This window comes from Megalobrama amblycephala, linkage group LG1 (assembly GCF_018812025.1).
Source record: "Megalobrama amblycephala isolate DHTTF-2021 linkage group LG1, ASM1881202v1, whole genome shotgun sequence".
In the NCBI taxonomy this organism is placed as follows: Eukaryota; Metazoa; Chordata; class Actinopteri; order Cypriniformes; family Xenocyprididae; genus Megalobrama; species Megalobrama amblycephala.
This window is the reverse complement of record NC_063044.1, coordinates 60,261,700-60,274,985: the sequence shown is the minus strand read 5'-3', so window position 1 is coordinate 60,274,985 and position 13,286 is coordinate 60,261,700. Positions and strand designations below refer to the sequence as shown.

General features: G+C 36.1%; 2 protein-coding genes across 2 annotated transcripts in view; both read right to left on the bottom strand.

Moving 5' to 3' along the window:
- Window positions 1–10,325, bottom strand: part of pyya (peptide YYa) — a 28,191-nt gene extending 17,866 nt beyond the window's left edge. Inside the window, exon 1 of the mRNA XM_048206552.1 lies at window positions 10,189–10,325. The gene's annotated coding sequence lies outside the window, so the exon portion shown is untranslated. The remainder of the gene's footprint in view (window positions 1–10,188) is intronic.
- Window positions 10,326–11,802: 1,477 nt separating this feature from the next.
- On the bottom strand, window positions 11,803–12,633 carry hspb9 (heat shock protein, alpha-crystallin-related, 9). Its single transcript, XM_048206524.1, has one exon. It carries the CDS (start codon window positions 12,563–12,565, stop codon window positions 11,924–11,926), a length of 642 nt encoding a protein of 213 aa, XP_048062481.1. The 5' UTR covers window positions 12,566–12,633; the 3' UTR covers window positions 11,803–11,923.
- Window positions 12,634–13,286: the final 653 nt, after the last annotated feature.

Sequence of the window (13,286 nt, the reverse complement as noted above, 5' to 3'; positions counted from 1 at the left end):
ATATTCAGGACAGGAATTACCCTGAAGGTATTCTATTGTATTATATTATATAGACAACTGAAAGTTTGAATTGTCGTTGGTGAAGTCAGATTATATTGAGTTTTTCCACGACAGCCATCACATACAATTGTATTTTATAATATATATTTTTTTAAAAACGTAATAATTCACATTATTACTGTTTTTACTGTATTTTTTAATAAATAAACGCAGCCTTGGTGATCATAAGATTCCAAACTGAGTCCATGTATAGGCCTACATTAAAAAAATTGGTGTAGGATTTACTTTGAAACAATGTTCACTCCGAAATTGCAAAGTACACTTCAAAAATAATTACAAAGAAACGGCAAGTAACACATTAAATAACTAAATGTGAATTTTATTTACACACACACACACACGTTTGTTTTTGTGAATTGTGGGGGCATTCCATAGGCGTAATGGTTTTTATACTGTTCAAACAGTATATTCTATGGCCCTACACCAACCCTACACCTAAACCTACCCATCACAGGAAACGGCACATTTTTACTTTCTCAAAAAAACAAACAAAAAAACAAAACAAAAAAACTCATTCTGTATGATTTATAAGCCTTTTGAAAAATGGGGACATATAAGTCCTCATAAGTCATCCTCTCCTTGTAATACCTATGACATACCCATGTCATACTAATTATAACCATACAAATTTGTGTCCTGATATGTCACAAACACACGCACACACAAACACACACACACACACACACACACACACACACACAATATTGTTGCTGACAGGCGGACAGCTGTCCATCAGAGCCACACCTTTTTTTCTTTTTTTTTTCAAAAATCACTACTGGTCACCCTTTACATCTGTGTGTTTTGCAAATATTTAACTAATGAAGAGCTTGTGACTAAACTTTGTAACTCCAGTGGATCCTCAAACTGTCTGTAAATCCTCATAACTCCTCATAACTCATATCTATCGTTAATGAAGTGCCACATGCAGTTTGGACAGTCTCTGATTGTTTGCAATGTAAGGGCAAAAAACTGGTTCTGAATAAGTACAGGATATTCTTTACGCAAGAAACACTAAATATATAAATGCTAATGTTTTACAAGAGTTCGCTCCATCCTTGAATCTGATTGGATGAGAGGCCTTCCAGCATTGCTGATATTTCACCAGTATCAGCACTGGGACTATTTTGTACACTCTCAGAAAAAAAGGTACAAAAGCTGTAACTGGGGCAGTACCCCTTCAAAAGGTATGTTTATACCTAACATGTGCATACTAGTGCCTCAAAGGTACATACATATTAGTACCTAAATGGTACATATTAGGACCTTTTAAAAAAGTACCGTCTTGGTTTTGTACCATTTTCTTTTTCTGAGAGTGCATCACTCCACTTGTCGCTGCATGTTCTACAGGCAGCATTTCCAGTGTTGCAGTTGTCCCACATAATTAGATTTTGAAAATCTACTGCTACAACAGAAACTAACTCCTAACTCCACCACACACCCCAATGAGCAGCATTCACAACCAATTGTAAAGACCTTTCGGCATGCCCCTACATTTCGTCACCCCCATTACTCCAACCTGCAGATCCCACACTTGTTTTATTGGGGCTACTTTTATAATGTACCATTGCAGCCAAAGTCTACAACTAAGATATGAAAGTTTGGTCCTATACCCAATAGAAAAAAAAAAAAAAAAAAACTTTCAGACATTCATCTTTACACAAAGGTGTATACAAGAGTTCTAGTGTTATATAAAATCTAATAATAAGTACAATATGCAACATGAGGACCTTTGTGTCTTTGAAATGTCTTTTTAGTGTGACTGAATTTAGATCAAATTGCAGCACTTGGTTTAATAGTCAAATGGTGCTTTTCCAAGGACAAGAGACTCATTTGAGTCCCATGAGACATGTTTGAACGGGGTTTAAAGGGCTTCGTCAGCATTACAGAGATACAGAATTGAGGAGTTCGCCACAGCCAGGCCAAACATTAAACTCTCTTGATACTAGACTGTCGATTTTTATTGCCTTGTTTGTTGTTCAGGTGAGATGGAGTTAGACGGTTTCCATATTAGAGGCCATTTTGAAAGGATTCCTGCCTGGTCTGCCAATAAATCGCGAACTATTGACCTCGGCCAACATTTCAGACAAGCAGATTATGTCAACTAAAAATAGTTGATACAGATGGAGGTAAGATGTTATTCAAGGATTGGTAATGTAAAGAAGGTCAAAGGGTTAGTTCACCCAAAAATGAAAATTCAGTCATTAATTACTCACCCTCATGTCGTTCCACACCCGTAAGACCTTCGTTCATCTTCACAAAACAAAGTAAGATATTTTTGATGACAGAATGCTGTCAGATTTCCTTCCATTGACTGCCTTTGTAACTACCACTTTGATGCTTCAAAAACTTCATAAAGAGATCAGAAAACTAATCCATATGAACTGAGCGGTTTAGTCCAAATTTTCTGAAGAAAATCGATCGCTTGTTATGATGAACAGATTTCGTTTAGGCTTTTACTCGCATGTAAACACTGATCGGCGAAAAGATCTTGTGTTCTGAAGATGAACGAAAGTCTTGTGGTGTGGAACGACATGAGGGTGAGTAATTGACAGAATTTCATTTTGGGGTGAACTAACCCTTTAATGGGTGATTCTTAAATTAAAGGGCTCTATTGATGCCTTGACATCTTAATAGACAAAGGTTTTGGGGACAGTGGTTCTTTGTTATACATAAAATTATACAAACAATTGTACACATAAATACTAAATGAACTGAAATTATGCTCACAAGCTTTGATATAGTGAAATTCTGGCCAATCCTTTCTGGCCAACTTGTGTATGAGAGATTATTTTTATCTCTTATTATTCAATACATGTTATCACATAGTCGTAAAAACATGTCCTTTGGCATCTTTAGAGACTGATTGCACAGTTTACTCAAGCTGTTATACGGTGTTAAAATGCTGCTGTATGTGTCATTTAAACACAACATGACACTGTGCTTTAAATTACAAATCTTTTCAATATATTCTTACAAGGCAGTGTGGGTGCTTAATAGTAAAATAGTACTGCTCTAGTCTAATATCAATAGGAGTTTTTGCTCTTTTTTGATATATTGATACAATTGCACACTATTCCCTGTAGGGGAGAGTAAATGATGACACCTGCAACAACAACTTACATTTAACTTCTATTGAGCCAAAACTATCCTGCCTCCAGCATAAACAGGCCTACAGCAACATTTTAATTACAGCTATTTATCTTGGCAAGATGACAAGGCCAGGCCTTAAGTTAAACAAAACACATTACTTTGTGTAAGCTTTGTAAAAGCATTATTCAGTCCAGGGATATTAAATTGATCAGCTACACAATGCTTTAAAAGAGACAGAGACGTTCTTAGAGGAAAATATTTTCTTCAGCCGCAAAAACGAAAAGAACAGACGTAACAGCTTGCCACTTAAAGAACTGCTTGTTTTGACATACTTAGTGAAAGTGTGATGCTGCACGTCAACCATGGTTATCTAGTTACAAATCATCTACCACCTGCCTCAAATTCCATGTCATCTACCATTACTGTTGAGTTAATTTATTATCCTCCCTCCGGATTCTGATCAAATGTGATGCAACATAGATAAATCTGGACTGCTGTTGTTCTAGTTCTCTGGAGCCCTCATCCAGATCCAGATTAAGGTTTGATGTTTTGGTCCTCTGAGACTGTTTCTTTTAAAGGCTTTTTATGCGTCTTCGACATGTTTTCTGTGAATTAATTTAGTCTTTTACAGGGTTTGGTGACCATCAAAGAACCAGAAAGAGGATGTAGATATATTTGTGATGCACTAGTAATCAGGGCAAGTATCTTATTTTATAAAATTAGCTTTAAGCATCACAATTACCCTTTTGTAGGCCTGACGAACTAGGATTGCAGTGGTCTATGTCCCTCTTAACCTCCAAATGGGCGGACATCCTATTATATATTTTTCTCTTGTTCTTCTCACATTAGGTTGTTTGCTGTTTGATTGCCCTATTTTGAGGCTTTAGAGTGCACAATGTTTTTATTTTTGGGTGTTTTTCCAGTGCTCTTGATTGCACTCAACACTGCCAAGGAACACCAATCAAGTTTACTAATAAATAAAATAAATAATGGATAAAACATTTACTAAGTCAGCTGTGGTGTGTTGATCTCCAATGAGATCAACTCCAATTTCACCACTATCTCTTTTTATATTAATATTGTTGAATAGGTAGGTGCAATGAAAAGCTTTTGAAAACATAGTGGTTTGATTATGAAAGCTCACAGTAGTTATATGTGAAAGACCAGGCACATATGTCAGTAACTTTTGAGTCAAAGTTTTGAGTCCAAAGTCCAATTAAACAAGTGCTTATTTTCTCTAGTTGATTCCAAATGCTTATTTCAGTTTTGAAAATTCATTCAAAAATTCATCAAAATAAAAAGGACAATATTTCCTTATTATTTTTTAGAATAGATTATATAATACACTATCAAAAAAATGCATTAAAAAAACTTTTTTTTTTTGTTCCCACAAAAATATTAAGCAGCACAACTGTTTTCAACTTTGATAATGTTTCTTGAGCAGCAAATCATCATGTTAGAATGATTTCTGAAGGATCATGTGACACAGACTGGAGTAACGATGCTGAAAATACAGCTTTGACATCACAGGAATAAATTACATTTTAAAGTATATTAAAATATAAAACAGTTTTTTTTAAATATAAATAAACAGTTTTTTAATATAAATCTTCAAAATGGATCTTTACAAGATCAGATGCATGGATACATGGATCGGATCATGTGAGTACAGTGTTTATTTGGATGTTTACATTTGATTCTGAATGAGTTTGATAGTGCTCCGTAGCTAAAGCTAACATTACACACTGTTGGAGAGATTTATAAAGAATGAAGTTGTGTTTATGAATTATACAGACTGCAAGTGTTTAAAAATGAAAATAATGACAGTCTTGTCTCCGTGAATACAGTAATAAACAATGGTAACTTTAACCACATTTAACAGTACATTAGCAACATGCTAACAAAACATTTAGAAAGACAATTTACAAATATCACTAAAAATATCATGTTATCATGAATCATGTCAGTTATTATTGCTCCATCTGCCATTTTCGCTGTTGTTCTTGCTTACCTAGTCTGATGATTCAGCTGTGTACAGATCCAGACATTCTGCCCTTATCTAATGCCTTGAACATGAGCTGGCATATGCAAATATTGGGGTCATACATATTAATGATCCTGACTGTTACGTAACAGTCTGTGTTATGTTGAGATTCGCCTGTTCTTCGGAGGTCTTTTAAACAAATGAGATTTACACAAGGAGGAGGAAACAATGGTGTTTGACACTCACTGTATGTAATTTCCATGTACTGAACTCTTGTTATTTAACTATGCCAAGATAAATTCAATTTTTAATTCTAGGGCACCATTAAATAAATACAGCCTTGGTGATGTCAGGGTTATGTTCTGTTTTCTGTGTCACTGTGACCCAGTTTCCCATCGTGTTTGATTTGTTATATTCAGTTCACCTCTTGTTTATTAATTAACTCATTACTGTAGTTCCTCGGTTAGTTTAATTAGTATTTATACTCCTTGTGTTCCTGCAGTCTTGGTCCAGTCTATGTTAATGTTAAGGTGTGTTATCTGTTTCCCTGTGTTTTCCCTGCCTGTTCCATGAGTTGTTATATTAAAGACTGTTTCCTGATCCCTTCGTCTTTGCAACTTGTATCTAACCACCCATAACCAGTGAACATAAGATACTTCTTTCAATAACATTTTTTTTTTTTTTTTTTTTTTTTAAATCTCACTGACTCCAATATTTTGAAAGGTATGATGAAAAAAAATTGGTGCAGGATTTACTTTGAAACAATTTTCACTCAGAAATTGCTAGTATTTCAAAAAGTACCAATTAATTAAACATGAAATTTTGAAGTAGAAAGATTGAAACGGTAACAGTAAAACAATTTACTGCTTTTTTCTGAGGTTCACTTATTCCAATGGAACCTAAGAAAAAAAATAATTAATTAATAATACACTATATTCTTATAGTGTAAGAAAATGTTATTGAGTCATACTGTCACAAAATGAATTAGTCACTGGAGTAAAAACTAGTCCTTGTCTCCTTATAAGGCTCTCAATGTAAAACACATAATGATCACACTTTTAAGTTAGTCACAGAACTTGACTGAGTAATAATTTGAGAAAACAAACAAAAAACATCTTATTTTATGTCGTGGGAGATGTGAAGCAAATGCCAAACATTTTTTTGCTTCATTCTGTTTGTCATTTCAGTTTGGACATCTGACATCTAATCTAAGTTAATATAACTCAAGGTGGCGTATTAAGAGGCATCTATAAGGTAATACCAGAGCACAATATCATCCGGCTGAAGCAAATGTTTGCTATTCATCAGAAGTACACTGAAGCAGGGTAATGTGGACGCTCAGAGCAGTAGGCATCCTTGCGCTGAGATATCACAATCATCACAGATGTGCCGTGAGGGGCAGGTAGAGTCAAGACTTGGGCAAACGCTTCACTGATCCGCTGGACAAATCAAATCAGTGCACCCACTGCCAGGGGAATACATCTTTATTACTAGTTCATATCTGTCGCTGTGGAGACCTTTCGGGTTTGGATGCTGTGGACCACATTTTATACTGTCGCCCCGTGACACCTACTGCTTCAGACTGTCACGGACCCTCATAAAAACTAAACTGCAAAATGATCTAATTCAAACCTACACGACTCTTCACCACAGCTGATTGCCCCAATTATGTTGTTTCCCCTTCCAAAATGTGAAACACTCCAGGGGGGATCGGAACAATTTACTAACCTGCAACTGATGTCGCCATTATTTTTTGACGTTTGCGTCAACCATAAATCAAAAGAACAATTTTCTTAGCTTCATCTTCTTAGCTGTCCATGCTAGTGACTGTTGTAAAATCCAATATGTTTAGAGTCATGAATATAGTAATGGGCCTATGACCTTTGATCCTTTAATGACTTAAACCATTTTAAGATTATGTGTTTCTGTTGCTGTCCAACTAAAATAAGCCAACTGTCCATTGTACTGAACATTACACTTTTTAGCTGGACAATCTCAAACCAACTAGCTTAAAAATGTGTTGCTTTACCATGTATTTAGTCTTAATTATGAAAACATGTTAATTTCAGTAGTGATTTTGTAGTCTTTTCACGTTACATATGAGATCATATAGCTAAAATTGGTCACTCCCTTTCTTCAGTTAGTAAGCTACTGTGACAAAGTCGGCATGAAATTGTGTTAGTGTTTTCTTGTGATGTATATCCAAGCGAAACGGCTTGTCAAATGAGAGAAAATGTAGGGTCTATCAACAATTGATTGTCCATCAGTAATAAATTGGATCGTTGTCTTTTTTCGAATTATTTCGATGTCATGTGATTGAGAGGTTGCTGGAGGGGATGTATTACTGTCTAACCCACATGTCATCAGAGAGGAGATGACGCTGGGAGAGGGTGGGGAAGTTAATGTTTTCAATTAAACTTATGCAAGCACAAGTATTGATGTGCACAGATAAATCATTTATAATAAACACTGTAATATTTTTGATTTCATGGTGAAATCCGATGGCTCAGTGAGGCCTCCATTGACAGGAATAACAATGCCCAGAAAGCTACTAAAAACATATTTAAAACAGTTCATGTGACTACAGTGGTTTAACCTTAATATTATAAAGCAATGAGAATACTTTTTGTGTGCCAAAAATAACAAAATAGCGACTTTATTCCACAATATCTAGTGATGGGCGATTTCAAAACGATGCTTCATGAAGCTTTACGAATCATTTGTTTTGAATCAGTGGTTCGGTGCGCCAAAATCACAGGATTTCAGTAAACAAGGCTCCGTTACGTCATATGTGTTTTGAAACTTCAATAACATTCCCAGTGACAGACCTGGTTTGGACCTTATGGTAAAAGACATTCATTTGAATGAAAACAAGCCTTTGAGGTATATACATTTCGGTTCAGAAGGTTGAAAAAAAAAAAAAAAACGTATTACAGTACGACCCATAATCCCAGAAATCATGTGTTTTTTAAAGAAGTATATAGATTGTTTAGGAGAATTAGAACACTGAAAACTTTCTATATTACTTCTGCCAGCCAAGATTGCTTGGTAAAAGCATGCTGCATTCAATATAAGGAAGGTTCAGTCTACCTGAGGAAATCAGAAAAGACAGTTATCCTAAAAGAATAAAGACGCTTTCTAAAGATGACAGTACAATGGGGGCAAATTAACCTGCCTGCCTCAAATTCTCTTGCTGAACACCTTCAATGGCAGAGCCTCCGGTCTGGCCCATATAGTACAACTTAACTGAGAGCATCACAAAAATTGCAAACTGCCACATAGGACAGATAGCAAATAACACCCTCAAACTGTGCTCCAATTTAACAGGATAGTTTTCATTAAAAAATGAAAATGTACTTACCCTCATGTCATTCCAAAACTGTATGACTTTCTTTCTTCTGCAGATTAACAACAATAACAACAAAAAAGATAATTTGAAGAATCTTTCAATTGTTTTTGTCTGCACAATATCAACAAGTCAATGGGATCTAAAATAACATCTTTTGAAATGAGGTTGATTAAATTTTCATTTTGGGGTAAACTATCTCTTTAATGTCAAAATGAAAAATGATTAATATTTTGTAACAAAATGATCAAAAATAACTCATTTTAATAGGTTGCAAACACACTAATTTGGATATGGGTGTAGTAGTATATGTATTTGCAATCTTGTGTAGTCGCATATTCCAATATAGCTGGCTGTTTGCTCACAGGTGGTCTAGGAACAAAAGACTCAAATCACAAATCACCTCACTCTATTTTCACTGAGCTACTGAGCAACTAATTTTTCCCTTCAAAGCGTTAGCCATGGATCACAGGAACCCGGTTTCAACAGCTGGTGTACCAATGCTCACAGAGGTTAAACAGTCTGGGCTGAAATGTCAGATTTTTCACACCATCAAGAAGAAATGACTGAGAGAGGGAAAGAAAGCATGTTTTGAAAAAGATTGATGCCAAGGCACAGGGGAGCAGCTCTGTTGGTGCAGTGGTGCAGATGACGCCGGCTGCCTAGGGAACAGGTCTTCTCTCCCAGTGGCATTGAATTGCCCGACAAGACAGTGGACTATCATTAGCGCTGGGTAGAAATGGGATCAATATTTACCCGCTGGTGTGGGTCTACACAGGCTGTCTCCTTATCCAAGTGATTGCCCACAAGGATTGTTTGTCACTGTTTGAGTCATCTATTGTGCTGGAAGCCAAACAAGACCATTAATGTTTGTGAAGAGGACTGGACAGAGATGTGCGCCCGCTGAAAGCACCCATTAAAAAGTTTTATTTAAGTGTGAGGTGAATGTAGACACCCCCTATCAATGATATCAGAAACATCATAAACACCATATTTGGTAACAAATTTTTTATGGTTACGTAGATTTAAATAACAGGTTAAATATTAGAGATATTTGATTATATTTAATCATTTATATTTAAAAAATTTTTCAATATAAAAGATTATATATACAGATTTTCCAAACGTATAAACTGCGACAAACTTTCATGACGCAATCAGTTTCTATTCACTTTTTTTGTGAGCCAGACAAACTTGTTAGTGAAGATGGAAAATCCATTTCCACTTCACCTCAATATCAGTTTTGCCCGCTCGAAGACAATTTTGGGCTATTTTACACTCTTGCCAAAATCTGGTAAAAGCAGCGATCATTCTCAGGTAATGGCAGGTGTTGAGAAAGGACTTGAGCAATTGCCTTTATTTTGTAACTGTCTTTCTCTCTCAGTCAGACAGTATTTCTCATTAATGGGAACCAGATCAAAAATCTCTATGCTGCTGACATTTAAATTAGTCAGGAGACATTTGTGGTTTCCCTTGTGCGTTTCCTCCATCTTGTTGCCTCAGGTTGCACACATCAAATATTAACTGCTGTGTTTTGTACTTGCACTGAAGCCACAACAAATGGTGTCCCTCAGGCTGAAAATGTCAGAGAAACCTTTACAGGCTCTTATTTAGCTCCTCCTGGGAACTGAATGTAATGGCAGCATTTGGCCTCTTCATCTCATGATTTTCTGGTGTCAAATTCCCCTGCTGTCCATTTCAAGAATACCTTTTATAGCCAGCTGACTGTTTCATCCGGAAGCTTTTCATCTCTTGAACTTTTGCTCTCCGGCGTCTCGACAGGATTTTGGAATGGTCAATAGATCTTGGATGCCCCCCATTCTTCGTTTCAAAGAAAATAGTCCTGTGTCAGGTATAATGAGAAGGAATAAATTACAAACTATAATTGCAATGTCATGTTATGGTGTGATTAGGTTACGTTTGACCGCCATAATGGCTGGTGGATTACGTTAACCACCAGCCACCAATGATAACCTTCTAATATATCACCATACATAAATGATAAAACAAATTTAACAACAACAAAAAAAAGCAATAATGAGTTTAATGAGCGAAACCATTGCGTACCTCCATCCAGACTGCTCTGCTCGTCACAATATATATGCCCACACATATGCATACACATGTGTACACACACATCTACCCAGACAGATACCTCATGACACCTCAATTAAAAAACTGGTTTAAAACCATCACTGCCAATGGTACAAATGATCTTTTATAGGTTCTTTTTAGTCAGCAGTATACGCAGACTGCGCCCCAAAGTTAGGGCTTCAAAGCAGAAATGGAGTGGATGAGTTTGGTCTGAATATACTGCATTAAGGCTGTCTTATTTGGTTTATATAACTTTGATAAAAATCTAAAAGACAAATATTTTCTTATAAATCTATTTTTTTTTCTGGCCAAGGTTTTTAATACATAAATACAATTTTTTGTCTGTTAAACCTCTTTTTATTGTTTTTTGTCAACACTTGAAATGTTAATTGGGCACTATCTCTTCTTCCAGCAATGTCAAAGCTCTAAAGTCCTTTTTGTTGTGCACAAAGTATAACATTTATGCCTTTTTATGATGAAAAAAAAAAAAAAAGAAAAAGGGACCTTTCTCTATTTCTTTCAAATTTAATTTACATTAAGTAATATGTTACCTCTGGATCATTGTTTTTTTTATTTTTATTTTTTTTTATTTTCTTTACTGGCTTTTTGTGTATTGTTTATAATTCTAGCATTGTTGTTAAATTCTTTGAGTTGTAACATTTGCTTTTATATGTGTCAATAAAAAAAAAGAAGAAGAAGTTTCAATCATGTGTCTATAGCGCCATCATTTGTATTGGAAGGCTAATTGTAAAACCCACGTTATACTGTAATGAAAGTTATTTTATACTTGCATTACATTCTGCTTCACAAACATATTTCTTTTAAAATTAAATTTAAGTAACTTTAAATCTGATTAGATTAAATGCTTTCGGGAATTGCATGATGGATCTTGATTGCACCTTTATGGAAGTTGCTTTATTTTCTCACTTTATGCATGTCGGTGATAAGTGTGATACAGAAGTCTCAGATTTACTAAAATGATCTACATAATCCCACAAACCACATGGCCAAAACGTTTTAAAATGGAGACCTATTATAACAACAGCTCTGCACATCAGGTTTTGAAGTGATCATCAAAAACATCAATGAAAACACTATTATAAAATGGAAAATTAGTGAATTACCTCTACCAGATTGACAATAATATTAACGTATATGATCGTAAAAGGCATTTCAAAACCTTAATCATTCATAGCATATCTGAAGAAGACATGAAGCAGTTTGTGCATGAAGTCACCAATTAACATCTTTATTAAAACCTTTTTAGAAAAAAATGACAGTTACAGGAAGCACATCTCTGGATTCATGAAAACAATTGTACAATGCATAGTATGCCATCAGTCTGTGTTCTAGTTTGATTTCTCAGCCCCATCCTCCATTTTGTTTGTGCTGTCCTTGTTGATGGGGATATTCAGGGATGTTCTGAAGCGGATGGGAATGACACGCTCCTCTGAGGACTCATCTTTGGAATCTGGTGACTCAATATGCAGAAGTCCATCTTCTCCAAGTGAACAGGTCAAGGAGGTTGGATCCAGGTGATCAGGAAGCTGCACAGCTTGAACAAATCCTTGTGGCTGGGCTTCTGCGACATGAGCAGTGCTGGTAGACGATGAGGAAGCGTCTTTCTCTGCCTTCTTGCTGGCCAGCACCTCCAGCCTCCTCCCAGATACTGTCACAGTGACGTCTTCTGGAGAGAAGCCTTGAGTGTCCAGTGTGAGAGACACGTCTCGCCGCTTGTTCTCATCTGTGCTGGTACTGAAGAGCCTGGAGAAGACAGGGGACCTCTGACCGTTTAAACTCTGGAAGAACTCTTCACTGAGTTCACTCAGCAAGCTGTCTCTGATCTCGTTCCTCAGGTTCTGCATTATTTGGGCCCTTCGCTGGAGGAAATCCTCTCTGAAGCTGGAAAGAACCATACTGCGCCTGGGCCACAAAAAGTGGGAGTTCGCAAAGAAAGGGTCGTCCATGAAGAGGCTCTCGGCAGAAGACATTTCTCTCGCCTGTTTGTCTGGAAGGTGTTGTCTTGATTCCTCTCAGAATGATCTGCCTGCTTCAGGTCACTTCAGTTTATATATTTCTCCAACAGGCGTCTAGAACCTCCCACCACTGGTCTTTTTACACCACTGAGGTCATGAATAAGAATTCAAAGCTACAAGTAAACAGAACATTCAGGATGTTCAGAAGGCTATAATAAGTTTACAGTTGTAATTTGATTAATGGGTTGGTGTCACTTTTAATGTCCCACAGCCTTCAATGGTCCTGCTGCCCAAGTTAGGATTGCCCAATGACTCCTTAGTCATGAACAGAGAGTGAAGTCACATGCTAATTTTACACCCTATGTGTGTGTGTGTGTTCTCTCCTTACCTTCAACAGAAGCTGCTTACCGTATGCAAGAACTGTGCAGTCATGATGTCATTTCCTAAACAAATTTATATTTATATTTATATTCAGTCAAACCAAAATTTATTCAGACACCTTGAACATTTCATTCATTAATACAGTTTATTCACTATAGTTTAAAAAATGGTAATACAATATGACAAGATGTCAGAGTTAAACTGTGTCAGAAAATATTAATCTTAATTATGTCAGATAACACTTGAGCAAAACATGATCAGGTTAAAGTGTCTGAATAATTTTTGGTCCCAAATCTTTATCAGTTTTACTGGTAGTCCACTGTATGAAGAATTTTTGGGTATAATATGTCACAGT

What these genes read in the sequence shown, in the direction of transcription:
- hspb9 (XM_048206524.1), bottom strand. Translation starts at nt 12,565, where the DNA reads ATGTCTTCTGCCGAGAGCCTCTTCATGGACGACCCTTTCTTTGCGAAC.